This window comes from Apus apus, chromosome 1 (assembly GCF_020740795.1).
Source record: "Apus apus isolate bApuApu2 chromosome 1, bApuApu2.pri.cur, whole genome shotgun sequence".
In the NCBI taxonomy this organism is placed as follows: Eukaryota; Metazoa; Chordata; class Aves; order Apodiformes; family Apodidae; genus Apus; species Apus apus.
In genome coordinates this window covers 25,864,868-25,882,136 of record NC_067282.1, presented here as the reverse complement: position 1 = coordinate 25,882,136, position 17,269 = coordinate 25,864,868, and the positions used below count along the sequence as shown (strand labels likewise).

General features: G+C 38.5%; 1 protein-coding gene across 1 annotated transcript in view; it reads left to right on the top strand.

The window, feature by feature from the left end:
- Positions 1–17,269, top strand: part of TRPC4 (transient receptor potential cation channel subfamily C member 4) — a 144,713-nt gene that overhangs the window by 68,744 nt on the left and 58,700 nt on the right. Inside the window, exon 3 of the mRNA XM_051638820.1 lies at positions 8,601–9,119. Within this exon, the coding sequence (XP_051494780.1) occupies positions 8,601–9,119 (519 nt within the window). The remainder of the gene's footprint in view (positions 1–8,600; positions 9,120–17,269) is intronic.

The following is a 17,269-nucleotide window of genomic DNA, read 5'->3' as shown; positions in this document are numbered from 1 at the left end:
AAAATTAGAAAATACTACCCATAAGGAAAGTCTGAAGGAATAAGACTGTTTAAACAGAAAACTGAAGCTATTTTAAAGAAGTAGTATACTATTGGTATTCACATTTTTAAAAGCAAGACATTATAGGCTTAAACTGCACCAAAGTAAAGCAAATTACAGACCACAAACATATTCTGGAAATACTGCAACGTATCCACTCACCCACTGCAGGACTTTAAGAACAGATTGGTCAAATATCTTTGTGGATTAACCTAGATCTAGTTACCATGCTCTGTGTTCAAGATGGCAAACGAGACCTTCTGACAAGTTCCTTCCTGCCATCCTGTCCTTCTGCTGCTGAATACTTTCACACGGTTTGGCTCAAATGTTCTGCAGATAGATTAAGAGTATACTGTTATTTGTGCCACACAGCTGTGCAAGTCATCCTCATTGTTTAGAAAAGTGATGTTGGTTTCAATGAATTGCTAAATGCTATTGTAATTATTTTTCTTAATATATAACTTTAATGCCGTTGGTGCAATGTGGCTGACAGAGAGACTGGAAGTCATCAGTCCATGCTGGAACTATTGTGACACAAAAATTGATTCAGCTGTAATAGAACGAGCTTGAAAAAGCATGAGAAAAAACAGTCACTCACATATTAGGGTAGGTTAAGTGTAACTGATAAAAAAGATTAAAATGCTGATGTTTTGAAAACTCAGCTTGTCCTTGGAAAAATAGAATGAAGATAACTTAAACTTGTAAATTTAATTTTGAAAAATTCCCATATGCACAAAAAAAGGCAAGCACTAAAGCCTCCTTAAATATGGCAGGGATTTTATATTAGCTATGGCAACACTACTTCTGAAAAATACCCATCCTGTATCTCAGCAGTGTAAGCCAGGATTCCTGAGCTGTAGGGAGCTGTGGGTTAGTATTACCTTGAGGTAACAGAGCCACCAAGTTTTGTGTCTGCAAAATAAATTGTCTGGCTGTATGCTAAGAGGAGTGGTTACTTTACCAAAATCTAGTTACCTAAAATTAGATTTCTATTTTGGGTTGCTTATCAAAGTTTCTCTCTTTTAGACATCTTTCTTGGCTGACTTGACATATAGTATTTTTATAAGAAAATATATGGTAAATTTTATAAAATTAATAGTTAGAATTCTTATAACAAAATAGCATAATCACAGTAATTTAATATGAAACAACACGTTGGGGGTTTATAGGCAAACTTTGGAATAATGTTTCAAAACAAATACAAAAATAATCCAGAAACTTTTACTAAAAAATGCCCAGACAATTTTATTATTTTTTTTCTTTATCTTCCTGCCTTGAAAAAACATTTGCTAAAAAAAAATGTACCCAACTGGGAAAAGAAGCAGAAAGAGGTGGTCTGCCTTGGCAACCTAGAGTTACTAGTGGAACTGGTAACAAAAGCCATGTCCTGAGATGCAAATAAGTTGCCCAGCTGTTTTTGCCTTAAGTCAGATTTATGTGTTTTCTTCTCCTCAAGGAATCTTCCACTTTTTCCATTCATAACATAATTTGGAGTCTGACAAAGATACTTCCATCTAAAAGGAGCAGCCCAAAGAAACCTTCCCACCACAAAGTCTCAACTTGTGGTCAGGATTTCATTTTGGCTAGTCAGTCCTCTCGTTTTGCTGTGAACTTATAATTTAACACAAGAGGGATGTTTTCTGTTCTTATGTGTCTAGAATTTTAAGTGGAGGTCTTAATATATTTTATATATGAACCAGAGAAAAGGACTTTTGACCAAATCTGAGACTACCATTGCAGGCCTGCAGTTCATGCAGTCTTGTGAGGAGAGTTTCAGCACAGCTTTCAGGCCAAACTGTGTACAGACCCCTACAGTAGTGTAACAACTGGATTAGAGTTGTCTTGAAGTTATATTTTCAAGTTATTCAAGTTATCTGGTAGTTTCTCAGTGACTTAGTGCATGGGAAAGGAATTTGGGTAGGAGGATGTTTTAAATCCTTCCTGGTGGAACTACTTCTATCATCATAATCGGTGTACTTCAGATGATATAATAATATGAAACCAAAGATGAGAAGAACTTAAGAAACCAGAATGTAAACCAGAAAACTGTATATGTGTAGAGATAGCTTGTATGCTGTAGGCTCTACTGAAATGTAGAATTCAGCATTTTCAAGGTTTTTTGTTTGGCCAATGACAGCTCTTAAGCAATAGTGCTGAAGTAACTGATGAGCTATGACACACCTATATCAATTTCCTAGTATAATGTGGTGCTGTATGAGAGGATATACGTATTAATCTTGTAATCTGACATGCATCCTTTTTTTTCTTTGCTTTAGATTTTTCCTCGAATCATCCTCTCATTATTGTCGTGACTCAGAAATTTATTCACAGAACTACCTGAAGCCATTGCAGGATTTACTCTCCTTTATAAGCAAAAGGCCAAATAATTGTAAACAAATAAAGACAAGAACCAGGCAAGCTATCCATTTGCCCAAGGAAATAGGTTGCTTTACACAGATTTTGAGCTTTTGCATTTAAAAAGTAGGCAAGCGGACATTACAGTTTTCATTCTCTCTGTTAAGATATTACAGTAGAGAGCCATTATGAGAAATCCTGATGGAAAAAGGTATGCACTTGGAATTTTCAGTTCCTCCTTTTCCAAACTGAGTGTTATCATTTTTCTGTTTCTGGGATATCTAAGAGATCATCATCAATCAGTCTGTCTGCTTTGATTTCATACAGACAGAAATCTTCTTAGACCTAACTGGCATTAATTTAGCCTAGCTTTCTTTCTTTCATAGCAAAGAGGCTTCTCTTCACACAGACCATACAGGGAATGAAGACATATTGATGAGGGCTTTTCCACTTCATATCTAAAAAAAATTGTTAGATATCTAAGTCAGACTGACTTATTCCCACTTACAGTAAGTGCAGGGAAAATTATTGCAACAAAAAATCTGATGTCCTTGAACACTGAAGTGTGCAGCCTATGAGCTATGCTTTCTTTTTTTCTGTTTGATTTTCTTTTTACCTACTTGTCCCCATACAGATACACAGCATACAAGTATACACAATCAGCAGGGCTTTGCTCAGCCCCAATAATCATGTAGAGTATTAACAAAACATGAGATGGCAAAAAATCATTTAGCCTTTCTAAATCTAAGCAGCGTCACTTGACAGTAGTACTGTACACTTGAAGTGTATAGTAATTTACACCACTACTAAGCCTTGGGAACTCACAGTCATAGTCAGTGACTGTAAGACCTAGTAGATGCTCATGCTCCCAGGATTTAAGTAAGATTCATGTGTTTTCTGTGAGTATTCCATCAGTGATGTTGGTAATGTGGCTAATATCAGTATGTGCTGATTATTTAGTTTGGCTTCTTTAAAGAGACTTCTTTTTCAGTAGTTTGAAAGTAATATTCATCATGTGTCTGGTGACTTCAGAGTAAGTACTCTGGGTCAATAGTTAAATACTTAAACATTTTGAGTGCTATGAGAGCACTCAGGACTTCAGAAGATAAGTACTGCATTATGCTGCAGATGAGGGAATAATTTGACCTTACTGCTTTAGCATTCTGTATATCTTTGGTTTAAATGAGTAGGAGATCTTAAAATAGGAGGTAAAGGGTCAGGGGTTAAACTCATGATGTAATTAAGGTTGCAGCTGTTGGGTTTGCCCTTTTAAATTTAAATGTTTCTTTAAGTTAAGGCTGAAACTATTTAATACACACTTCTATATTTAGGTAAATTTTGGTGGTATGAATTCCATAATGTGTGCATTAGCCTCATAGCTGAGTTACCATAAGATGAAAGGTTTAGATAAGCTATGAGAAAAACAAGCAACTTTTGACCTAATGGACCACATATACAAGTCAAACATTGTAATGCTATCGTTTTTGAAGTTGTGTCTCAGTTTTTCAGAGGAGATTGTGGTCAATGACATGTTAAGATAGCTTTCAGTTCTGGCAGGGCTTGAGGCAAATATTAGTTTAGTACTGTCAGAAAGTACAAAGATAATGACATGCTATGTGACAGAGAAATACTCTGAGCAGTCGATGAGTTTTCATTTATAGCTTTGTATCCTTGAGTTTTTTACCCTTCCAGCTCTCTCCTATAATCTCTGGCACCTGGACTCCAGAGCTAAGAGGGAACCTCATTAGCTGTGATTGACAGTCTGGGCACAACACATCCCTCCCTGTAAACCTCTTTCAGACCTACGATAACCCAGGAGCTTGCTTGTACTAATGCAAAGTTTGAGCTTTTACTGCTTTTTTAATCTCTTTCTAGCCTCAAAAACATTGACCACAGTTGTAATTTAGAGAGCCCATAAAGTGTGTTTGTGCACATGCATGTGCTCTCTATTTTCTATATAATATGTTAGTAAAAGAGAGGATAAATCTAAGATTAGAATAACCATTGAGTTTTGGGATTGGAAATGGGTCTTGTTTTCCCTCTTTAACATCACAGAAAGGTGAGAAAACATACTGTCCACACTGGACAGGCTTAATGAAGTGATCTGGGCGCATGGGCATCCACAGGAGGGCTCTCTGCAGTGTTCAGCCTGGAGGTTACAGATGACCAGAGGTGCTCTGGAGGCTTCAGTATTAAGAGAGACCAGACAGAGCAGTGTAGACAGCCAGATAATGCTCTGAAGAAACATATGCCCAGATTCTGCTTCTTGTCCTTATCACAGCTGAGACTGGACACAGTGCACAGACCTGTTTATTTTTGTACCTGAGTGTCCACCTCAGCCATACATACCTTCAGTATATTTTCGGCTGGGTTCCTGTCATGGTTTGACTTAGGAAGGGGTCTGCCCCTTTATCTGAGAAGGGTCTGCTCCTTCAATTACATCTTCTAACATTGCTTTTAAAAAGGGGTTCTTTACTGTTAAATGTATTATTGTGGTTTTGGATGACTGTTTCTTTGCTTTGCTCCTGGTCACCGGATTAACTTTAGCTTTTGCTTGTTTGGACCGAGTGGGAGTGGCCCTAGTCTTTGGTGCAGCAGCAGTGGTGACAGCAACCTTGCCAGTGGAGAAGCAAATTGTGATCACTCTATGCATCCACAGTAATTATAATCATTCAGTAGAAGCATCCCTACTGAAACAATGCTATTTAAATCAAAAGCTGGGAGATTCAGCCTGAGGGGGAAACGGAGAGGTAAAACTGAACCTGCTGCTGCCATTACCAATGTAGATCTTTCTGTTCACATAAAAATCCTCCCTATACAGTGCCCATAGCTATCTGAGGGAATCCTCCCATCAGAGCTGGAATTCTAAACATTCACCAATTAGGCAGAATGTATAGCTTGGACTCAAGATACAGCCCCACGTTAGGCACCAATAAATTATTGTCACTGTTTGACTCAGGATGGACAATTAAACCAGTGCCAATAATGCTCTTGATCCCCTCCCACACAGGGAGGGAAAGGAGAGAAAGAACAAGGAGAGAGAGAACAAGGAGAGTGACTTTCCAGATTGAAAACTAAACTAGACAGCTTTAATTAAATACTAATGATAAAATAAGTACAATATATATGTTCAGGAATGTGCAAAACCCTACTGCCTACCCCACCTTCAGCAACTCCCATGGCACTCTCCTTAGCTGCGAGCAGTTCCAAAATGTCCCAGACCACTTTCAGAGATAGAGGCCAATCAGACAGGAGCTGTGGGTAGTTATAAGGGTCACGAACGCATGAGCCTGGGGATCAACGGTGATGGATAGATGTAGTCCTCCCCAGATGCCAGCCATGAATGGAAGAGAAAGGAAGAAGAAGGAAGGAAGGGGCTTGACTTCTGTCATCCCTGAATTACACATGGCATGGAATATTCTCTGGCCAACTTTGTCATCTGTCTACTCTGCTCCTCCCTACAGGAGGATTGTAGATATGAGTCTTCTACCCCTTTAGTATCTGAAGCAGCAGATTCAACAAGCAGAGCAAAGTGCCCTCAGTCTCTCATCAGTATCTATAAAAATTCCAGCATTATCAGTCCACTAGCTGGAAAACTTGTTGCTACTTAAAAGAGAGCTCACTGAAGAAAAAAACCCACATAATCAGTAAAAAGAAAATTGGCTTCATCCTGGCTCAAACCAGAACAGGTCCTTACCTCTCGAGTAACTTTGAAACCCATATGTCTCTCTATGCTCGAACACAGTACACGAAGGCATTACTTTTTGTTTGCACCTCAGATTAAGGAAGAGGAAAGCAGAAGGGGACATGACATGCTCAGGAGCTGCTCAGCTCACAGCCCCTGGTTGTTAGCATCTCCTGTAAGCTTGTGGGGAGGACTGGCAGGAGGACAGCTGCCTCTCCTTGTGGTTGTGAGGTTATCTCAGGCATCCCACATCTACTCTAAAACAGATTGACTCCATGCCAGCCTCACCCAGTGCCGAGCCAGGTGTGCATGTTTGAGTGTGTGGGAAGGGAGAAAAGGGATTTCACCTCTTGACTCCACATACCTTCTCAGAATCCAGCACAGCTTCTCAAGGTCAGAAATATGCTACAGCCAGGCAGGGATTGTTTCCCTAGGGATGCGTGATCCCAAACACTGGCTGTCCAGTCTTTACTCTTCACCCCATTTTACAGTAATAAGTGGCCACCTCCCAAAGTAGTATTCTCATTTAGCTAATTAGTGCTCCAGGCCCCTGTTTTACAGCCCACACACATAGCAACTCTTATACATGGACGCAGTCCTGCTGAACAAACATTAGGTGTTTTACATGCAGAACAGCTAAAAAATGTACAAAACACACAGTCTCTTCATTAGAAAGAGGGAGAAAAAAATCCATTAACTCTGCATTTTATTTATGGATTTAGATCCACAGACTAGCATTTCTTTTCAGTTTAATTTCATTCTGGTTTTCTTTTCCATTGATTCTGTGCATTTAATTTTTTTGCTCCACTTCTTTCCCTCCCAGGGCTCTAAAAATAGCTTCTTTCAACTCATTATTGCACTGTTCTCACATGCTTTACATGTTTTCTATTAACTTCTCTTCTTAGCTACTTGTGGTTTTTTTCCACCTGGCAACAAGATCATTATGCTGTCATAAGACTTCTGTCAAACGTCTTTTCCTCTCCAGTGGCCATCTAGTTCTCAAGCCTTCAGATACCTTTCAGTCAAAAGTTTTCTTCCTCCTAAAGAAGCATCATTCAAAACACTTTGCTGATATGGATTGAATTTGTACTTGGTCGTGGACCAAAGGCAATTCATAAGTGATGCTGCCAATACCGTTAACACCACCAATACCAATACCATTGCAGCCCTCTGACTGCTATCCACTGCTCGTTTTTCAGGTTGGCAATGATGAAATCGTTACAAGGAGTCCAAGGACAATGAAGAGAGACTTCAGGGCCCTGAAATGGCTTGTCAGGGTCTCTGGAGCCCAAGTAGTATTTGCCTCTATCCCTGTTGCAAGAGAGGTGGAAGAAATAATCAGGAAGAGTGTGTGGATCAATGCATGGCTACATGAATGGTGCCAAAGGCAGGGCTTTGGGTTTTTCAGTCACAGGCTGCGATACGAGACACCTGGCCTGCTGGTGGCAGGTGGGATGCACCTGTCCCGAAGGGGGAAAAGGCTTTTGGGGCAGGAGTTAGCAGGGCTCATTAACAGGGCTTTAAACTAGATATGAAGGAGGAACGGGAGATAACTGGGCCTGTTAGGAACAAGCCCAACAGCAACATGCCAGGGTTTGAAGGATGGTGGACTAGGTAGGATTCTCAATCTGCTGTTTCATTTGAAATTATGGAAGCACCTGAGAAGGGTCTGGTAGGAAATAGGGCCCACAGTGGAAAAAAGGTGTTGGAATCATTAGCTTATCTAAAGTGCATCTATACCAATCTGGGAATGACTTTAGAGTCTGGTATTGTAAAGTAAAGAAACAAGCTTAAAATGAAAAACCTGGCAGTCTTTGAATAAAATATAGAAACTACAGAAATGTATACCAAAAGAGGCTTTTACAAATTCTCTTTTAGTGTTTCTTTTTGGGGTCCTAGGCTACCAACTCCTATAAACTCCTATAACATCTTTTCCTGTAAAGAGCATGTTTGTTTGCACATGTGAATGTAGAACTGAACCTCTTTGTACCAGGTATCTTTGTCTCTCTACACAGTGATATTTCCAGCCTTCTTGACAAGAGAACATTTATTTATCCTTTACATGGCCATTTTATTATATAACTATCTTGTTTGTGTCCTGTTCACTGCTTCCTTCTGAGAATCAGAATTCTGGCCCCATGACATCATCTTCCCTATAAAACTGAGATTAACCGGTGGGAGATGAGAAAGCATTTCCATCTTGCTCACAGCTGGCACTTCAAGAGATCTGATAGGAGCATTTGGGTCTGAATCTTCCTTGTTTATCTAATAATTTGCTCTAACAAGTCTTTGCCCATATAGAAAGGTTTTATGAAAAATTAGACCCTGTTTGTAGTAATATATTAAATAGAAAAAGACTATCCTAGCTAACTGAATTATGTTAAACTTCTTATGTTTCCTTCAACTCTGTCCAGAAGTAAAGATTAATCAGTAAGTGTACTACCTGGTAAACTGTGGCTTTATTTTCTTTAACTGCTGTTCAACAAAGAGGCCTGTAAGGATTTTTACCTTTTTTTCACAGGTGCCACCCGTGCTTCTGGACAAGCAGTTTTCGGAATTTACACCAGATATCACACCTATTATTCTGGCTGCCCACACCAACAATTATGAAATCATAAAGCTCCTTGTGCAGAAAGGGGTCTCTGTGCCCAGGCCACATGAGGTTCGCTGCAACTGTGTCGAATGTGTCTCGAGTTCAGATGTGGACAGTCTCCGCCACTCTCGATCCAGACTTAATATCTACAAGGCTCTGGCAAGCCCGTCATTGATTGCTTTGTCCAGTGAGGATCCTTTTCTTACTGCTTTTCAGCTGAGCTGGGAGCTGCAGGAACTAAGTAAAGTCGAAAATGAATTCAAGTCAGAGTATGAGGAACTGTCTCGGCAGTGCAAGCAATTTGCAAAAGATCTCCTGGATCAGACACGGAGTTCCAGGGAATTGGAAATTATTCTTAATTACAGAGATGATAATAGCTTGATAGAAGAACAAAGTGGTAATGATCTTGCAAGATTGAAACTGGCAATTAAGTACCGTCAAAAAGAGGTGAGTGTGCTGGAGAACACTTAAGTATATTTAGAAGTAGTAGTGTGATAGCTAATAGTCTGAAATTCATCCTTTTAACTGAGACAAATTGCTGCTTATCTTTTTTTGTTCTACAGAGTCTCTTCTTTTTAATATTTTAATTAAAATAATTTGATTAGCTGTTCTAGGTTGATAGTATCAGAATTTATAATGCTGTTATAGCACAGATCCAACCACACTTTTTTTTTTTTTCTTTTGCACCTGAATAGTTATAGTCTTCAGTAGTGCTCTGAATATGTGCTTCAATAATAGGATGAGGAGTATATACAGTATACTTTAAACTAGCTTTAGTTGTGTCTGACAGAAAAAGGAGGCTGGGTTTAAACACCTGTAAAATACTACAGGTACTTCTATAGAGAGGTTTCTTCAAAAAATAGCTATTATAAATAGATGCTGAAACAGAAGATTAGCAGCAATGCAGGACTCCACAAAACTTTGACATTCCAATTCTTTTTCATGGAGAAATCAAAATAGAGATACACGGGTATCGTTTTCTGTGGCAGCTGAAAATTCATCACTTCACTGATAAATATATTAACTTGAAATCAGAGGTTGTTTGCATTTCTTTTAAAAATACTAAATTTAACAGAAATTCCTGTTGGCATTAATAAGGAAGGGAGTATGAAACACATTAGAGCTAAACCTTATAAAGGACTGGAGTAGGCTTTAGATAATATAACTTGGTTTAATTTCAAAGACAGAAGATTGGGTAGTAACAGGAGACTGAGGAGAAACAGACAAGTGGGTGGTAAAGAATTTTCATTGTATAAAGAAAGGAAAATTGACAAACATGAGAAAAGATAATTATCAGGCTGTGAATTGTTGAGGAGTTTCAAAATGACATAATGTTTGATTAAATGCAACTGTAGATATACTTTGTAATGAACAGAGAAGGGCTCTTAAAAATGAAGCGATTAATCAGTGTCTGGTGTAGTGGTCTGCAAGCCTGTGGTACCACCTCTGTGCTATGCTTTATGGAAAGGAAGAAAGCACATTCGTTCTCAGATCTGTCTGCATTGTTCATGGTCACCAGATTGCCCCTGAAGCAGACCTTCACAAATCAGTTTGCCAGTTGGTTTTGAGGTTCTCCACGGTGAAAGGTGCTTATCTTCTGCATTTCCACTCCTTTCACACTTGCTATAATACTGTGATCATCTCATTCATGTGCTGTCAAAAAGCATGCCAGTAGTATCAATTTTCAGTCCATGGAGTAGTGATGTCAGAGGGGACCTACTGTGTGTTACCAAGGAAGAAACTTCCCTAATAAAACTCTCTTCTTTAATTAATAACTAATGAAGTTGAAAGAGATTTGTAGTTTCTAGTTTACACTGCAGAAAAATGTCTGGCAGGACTGTGGAGAATACTTCTTTCTGAGTTTAGGGGCAGAACCGGAGAATATCTGCATGTATGTTTTGTGTGCTTACTCATAATTTTTTGTGAGCCTAGCACATGGGACTGAATACCCATGCTACCATTTTGTTCTATTTCTTTTGAACCACTGATGCTGTTTGATTTATAAGCAAAGACACATTGCTGATGCTTAAGGTGCCCGTTCATTATACCTCCTGTTGCCTGGGCTACAACTAGTAGCAGACAAGACATTCCCTGAGGTCCTGCAGCCCCTCTGTTTTGCACGCAAACATCTTCCTGTCTTATTATCTACTGTATAATATCTCAACTAAGGAAGAATTTGGTTTAATGAAGGCTGTCACTCACAATTCCATTGTGCTGGAATCTGAGCACACAATGAGCAATGAGAAATAGCTTCTCATTTTCCTGAACTAAATAAAAATGTTATCTGATTCAAACGCAGCTGCATTCAAGGGCATAGAAGGGAAATCCCTATTTATATATATGGTTCACAAGCAGAAGTTAGTCAACCTGTAATAATAATTCTGAATTCAAATAAATTGCAAAGGTCTGGTGCAACAATGCAATTAAGTAGCAGAGAATAGCAGCAGTCTATAATAATTAAATAAACAGCCATCTTTGCCACTAATTGAAAAATGTATGTTCTGTCTCATATATATTGAGATTTTATTATTAGAGAAATCACAGCAAAACCTCAGTGTTTCTCATCCCATGGAATCATAAACTGGTTTGAGTTGCAAGGGACCTTGAAGATCATCTAGTTCCAACACCCCTGCATGGGCAGGAACACCTCCCACAAGATCAGGTTGCTCAGAGCCCTGTCCAGCCTGGCCTTGAACACTTCCAGGGGATGAGGCACCCACAACTTCCCTCGGCAACCTGGACCAGTGTCTCACCACCCTCACTCACACTGCAGAATTTCCTCCTAATGTCAAACCTGAATCTCCCCTCTTCCAGTTTTGATCCATTACCCCTAGTCCTATCACTACGTGCCCTTGTAAAAAGTCCCTCTCCAGCTTTCCTGTAGCCCCTTCAGGCACTGAAAGGCCACTATAAGGTCTCCCCAGAGCCTTCTTTTCTCCAGGCAGAATAGCTCAAATTCTCTCATCCTCTGCTCGTAGGAGAGGTGCTGCAGTCCTCTGATCATCTGATCGTCTTTGTGGCCCTTCTCTGGGCTTTCTGTACATACACAAAAAAGGGCTTACTAAAATCCTTACTAGTTTTCCCATAAATGTGAAATAAATAAGGGGGGGAATTAATAGACTAAATCAATATACTCTGGTTTCACAATAAGTGTAATTAGTGCAATTTAAATACTTATGACTCTGTCTCATCTTGCCTCATACTAACTGGCCCATGTCATTTCAGCTATAGCTGTATAAGTTCAAACACAGTAGGATGATGAGTTTATAATTATTTGCAGTACTATCTCGTTTTGGGTTTGTATTAGACATGGAGTCTCCTCCTCTGGAGATATTCAAAAGCCACAGGGACGCACTCCTGTGTGACCTACTCTAGATGATCCTGCTTTAGCAGAGGAGTTGGACTAAATTATCTTTCTAGGTCCTTTCCAACCCCTGACATTCTGTGATTCTGTGATTTTGATAACAACACAGAGGAAATATGTATTTTTAGGTATAAAGCTGTTACCCTTTTTCACTTTTCAAATGAAAAGGGTTTTTTGTAGGTTTTTTTTTTTTTTCTTTTTCTCCTCTATTGTTAATTTAATCTGCTCATCTTTCATTTCCTCTCTTAAGTACAAAATTTGAAAAATTTCAAATTTTTATATTAGCAGGATGTAAAGTACATTAAATTATGCACATTTCAGTTTGATCCTCTGGAAACATTTTGGTAAGTTATTTTTATTTCTGCCTTTATCTTTAAAAGCTAAAGTAAATAAATAGTTTATCTAGAATCCATGCATGGTTATAGAATCATAGAATGGTTTGGATTGGAAACAACCTTAAAGATCATCTAGTTCCAATTCAGTGCCAGGGGCAGAAACACCTCCCACTGTTATATATAATCTTCAGGTGTAGACAAAGAAGCAAGAGCTCAATTTGCTAAAAGTCACATTCAGGAAGGACATTTTCCTGATCCTTAATTAACTTTTTAAAAGTTTAAATTATTTTAAACATAGAACCATTTTTAATTTTTCATTTATCTTTTCCATACATTTCTACAGAGTTCAATAATCAATGTTTACCAAAAATTTGGCTACTTAATTACTAAAAATCTTCTAAATGTCTCTAGCTGATCTTCTAACAGTTCCCACTTCCCAGGGGCAGTTGTTAGCATGTGCAGAGCCTGAACTGGCAAAGAGGCAGAGAAAGAGCAGAAGAGGGTGCAGGTTTTAACAATTTCACGCAGAGACATTTAAACTAAACAAGGGTACAGGTTTTATTAATAAGAACTTAAGGGAAAATATTTCAGGGAAATCAGCTTCAGACAAGCTTGCTCACTTATTTGTAGGCAGACAAGAAGCAAGATAGGACTTCCTCAGATAGGAAATGCACATAATGGGTCAAATGTTTTTAACATAAACTTGTATGTTCCCGTAAAACACAGCAAATATTCTGGATATGAGCAGTATATATAAATTATTAACTGGGTAATTACATCTTCATAATATGTTATTCATATTTAATAGATAAGTTTCTGTTTTCTAGGAAAATGTTGCTGCAGGATAAAAAAAAAAAAAGTTGTTTTTTATAATAAAAACTATCTATTTGCCCAAAACAGGGCTTGTAAAAATGCAATCATCAGTTCTTCACTAGTTTTCTAAGCAAAATACAGCTGCAGTGAAATGGAAATGTTTCATAATAATGTCACAAATTCAGTGACATTTTCAATGAAATATGTCAAATAATTTCAAATTTCTCAGTTCATGTCAATGTCTAAATATTTTATTTCAATAAAGCAAAGGATTTTGTTTGGCTGCAGTTTCTTATTTCACTTGCATTAACATTTCTGGTCATCTAATGCTTATACCTAATATCATCCATATTCATATTATTATTATTGAAAGCAGTATAAATATGATAGAAAGCAAAAGCTACTCCTTATCAAAATTGAATATCTCAACAGCTCTTAGAGAAAATAATTTTGAAGTACGGAAGTGAAAAGTTGCTATTTTCTTAGTAATGTTTTTTAATGGTTAAACTGCCATTCTATTAGGAACTGGCTTTTTAGTCAGATATGGAATATAAAATAATTCTGGAATGCTGAAAAATTCTGTAGAGCTGCTCTGGCAATGATACAGTTTAAAAGTTTAAGTCAAGCTTTGTGACTATCTCAGAGAGCAGAATTTTCCTTTGGAACCACAGATTGATTCTGAGTAGTTTTAGAAGTCATTATAATAAATTTCTCATTCAAATTCTTTCAGATGCAAAGGCCTGCGTTATTGACTCTGCACGCAGGGATTACTCTGGAAACACAGTATTAAGGATTATCCTGTGTTTAAAAGAAACCCCACACCTGAAAGATAATCAGAAACACAGCAGCCATGTGTTAGCTAGTCACTGTGTATGTGAATATTTGTCAAAAGTCTAGAAAGGTGCAGTCTCAAGTCTCCATGTAAAAAATAACAAAATCCTGCAAAAAACAGACTCTGATAATGTTTGGACATTTTTAACACCAAAGGAAGATGTGTTTAGTCTATGAGTCCCATAACTGAGAGGTGTGATGTATGCACGTTTGGGTCCATGTCTCCAAAAGTCCCATTTCTGCAGACTCTCAGCCATAGTATTCAAGAAGTTTGATAAACATTTTTCCAAGCAAGCGCCAGGTACTCTAAAACAGGTCATATGTTTGCTTTGTAAATCATGTAAAAGTCTCTGTGTTTATAGATAAAGACTCCACAGATTGTTAAATAGCATAAATTATATGTCTTATCTCCTACACATACTTGAAATCTTACTGTAACTGGTGATCTATTACTGCAGAACTGAATGAAGTATAGGTGTCCCCGTGAAAGCTGTAGTTATTGCTGCTGGCAAAAAATGTTCTTTAATCACAGGGTGGGAAACATCTGCTTAATACAGCATTTAATTGTGCCTACATTTTAAATGCCTGGTGAAGCAATCCTCCTTAAGTGTGTGAGTAAATTCCTTATACAGTCAAAAGACAGAGGTATGCACAGAGGGAGATCCTGTTTGCTCAAGATAACACATGTAAGTTAACTCCAGATACATCTTTCTCTGCTCCCTTGGCTGGGTAAGGAAACAGGGCACTTCAATTAAAAGAATTACTTCACTAGGCATAGAAAATGTAGGTGCAAGTTTAGACAACTTCTTGCTTCAACAGCACTTTCTACCCCAGGGTAACAGATTTTGGATTCTGAAGGCTCAGATCCCACATAGGGGGAAATTAATCTCAGCACTAGCTTTTTAATGATATCTCAGAAGGCATCAATAACCTTTGAATGCTATATGCTGCACACAACTTGCAACCCTCTCATCACAGAACTGAAGCAAACATCTTTTTATTTTTAACACTTGCGAGAAGTAACTAATTCAAAGAGGAGGAGACTTACTGAAGTACAGTGGAAATATCTTATTTCAGTTCCTTTTCTGCATCCTCCTTAAATGAAATGTTGCTGGGATGTCTGCCTCAAGCAAGAACAACCAGTAGTGCATATCCCTAACCAGCAGTGGACAACCCTTCCGCTAAGGTGTGACTGGCAGCAACAGAAATTGGCTTTTGGTTTGAAGGAGTCACTACTAATGCACCTGCAAACTTCCCTACAAACCTGGGGTAGATTTAGCACCATGAGCTAATTTTTATTACGTACAATAACAGAACATTTGCTTAACAAACAAAATTTTAGAGACAAAAAATATTTAATAATGATAGTAAATAAGGTAGTGCACAGGATTTAATTTGTAATGTAAATATGTAACTATAGGAATTTTAAAGCCCTCTTTCCTCCCTCCATATACTTGCTGGAGATCTGGCCGTTCTCCCTCCCAAATTTCCATGAGCACTTAAGCTCAGGTTAATTAGCCTTGCTGGGTGATGAGCCCCAGACTGAGCTATGGGATTTGTACCTGCTTGCTTCCTCCATTCCTCCCATGGGCTCCATTAACCATTCCTAACTGCTGCCATTTCTTCCTTGTGCAGCTCTTCTTTCATGTTCTCCCTACCTTCTGCCATAGCTGCACCAGCAGCTGTACTTCACTCCTCACTGCAAGTCATTTTGGCAAAGCCTGAGAGCTTCACGTAGTTTGTATTCTTTCAGCTCTAGTAACTGCCCTTGTAGCATGAAGAGCTCATACAGGCATCTAACTTATAGAGGAGTATTTAACTCCCTTTTAGTTTTTCTGTTTCTTAGCTCACAGAACACTCTTAAGCAACCTCTCCTCTCTCAGATGTCTTGTAGGAGGCTCTTTACAAAACCTTCCATTCTCCTGTCCAAGATCTAACCTTCCCATGCCTTTGCTAGGTGCAATTGGCCTAAGATCTAGTGATTGCTTGAGCAAGACACAATTGAATGTGCTGGCTGAAACCTGCGTGCTGTTGCGGTTCCAATTTTTTCACTACTAGGCAGAACTCACTCCATTAAGATAAACACTTATTGAACAATAAAACAAGACAGCCAAAACACAATTGGTTTTAGGCCTGTCTACTGGTTCTTTTAAATTACCTCATCTTTGCTCCACCGGATGTCCACAGAGAATTCTTTTCCCTCCTTTACCCCTTGTTTTTGGTGTAGGCCTTAGCTATCAAGATGAAAATAGTAAAGGGCTTCTTTATCCATTGCATCCATCAATATGTACATCCATTTTCAAACAAAAGATTTATCAGAAAAATTAACTCCTGTTATATGAACTCACTCTTGTGCCTCCAAAGAGATCAGTTCTTTTTTCAAATATCTGAATAGAGAATAAAACTTTCTAAACTCTACAACTCCAGGAGTTAAAGCAGAAAAATGAATAGAGGTGTTGAGTACAGCACTGGTAAGACAAACAGGAGCTTATGTTTGTGGAAGTCACATAGCTTTGAAGTTTGGCTTTTGAATTTCTAGGGTACCTTTCATACCAAAAAGAAAATATTAACATAAAACTATTGACACGTCCTCCTTACAAAGACACTTGTCATTATTCTGAAATGAGTAGGATGACATTCTTCTCCACTCCATTCCCTCTTCATCAGATAATCATCAGGCCATCTCCTTTGGCATGGTCCATCAGTGTCTTCCACTTCGATCCACTTCCTACTACCCCCAGCCTTGATGAATTGTGATGTGCAGTGGAGGTATCACAAGTAGAGGAATTATCCACTGTTGCTGCTTTTGCTTCCCAAAAGGGGAGGCTACAGACCCATGGCAGCAGGAGGCAGAGGAGCTTGAGGCTTAGAGGCAATAATACTCTAGGCTGAACACCAGGAGAACAGTCTCATGCAGTCTTACTCATTTCTGTTGAATGTTGTTTTCCCAAATTAAGCGACTCCGTCTTCAGAGACAGGGCGGATCAAACAGGACTCGAGAAACAAAAGCCCTTGTAAAGATACATTGGTCATTTCCCAGGCTCAGTTACAGAAGAGACAGCATGATTAAGTAGACAGAACAGTGGATTTTAGTCCTTCATTTTCTACTAGTTCATTGATTTTGGAACTGTGGTTGCAGGTTAGATTCAAAAAGAAAATATAGTTATCTGCAACTTCTGTCTAACTTTATAAGTATGTAAACTCCCTCATCACATAAAGATTTAGTGGAATAACCACTTGGGTTGCTATCTGTG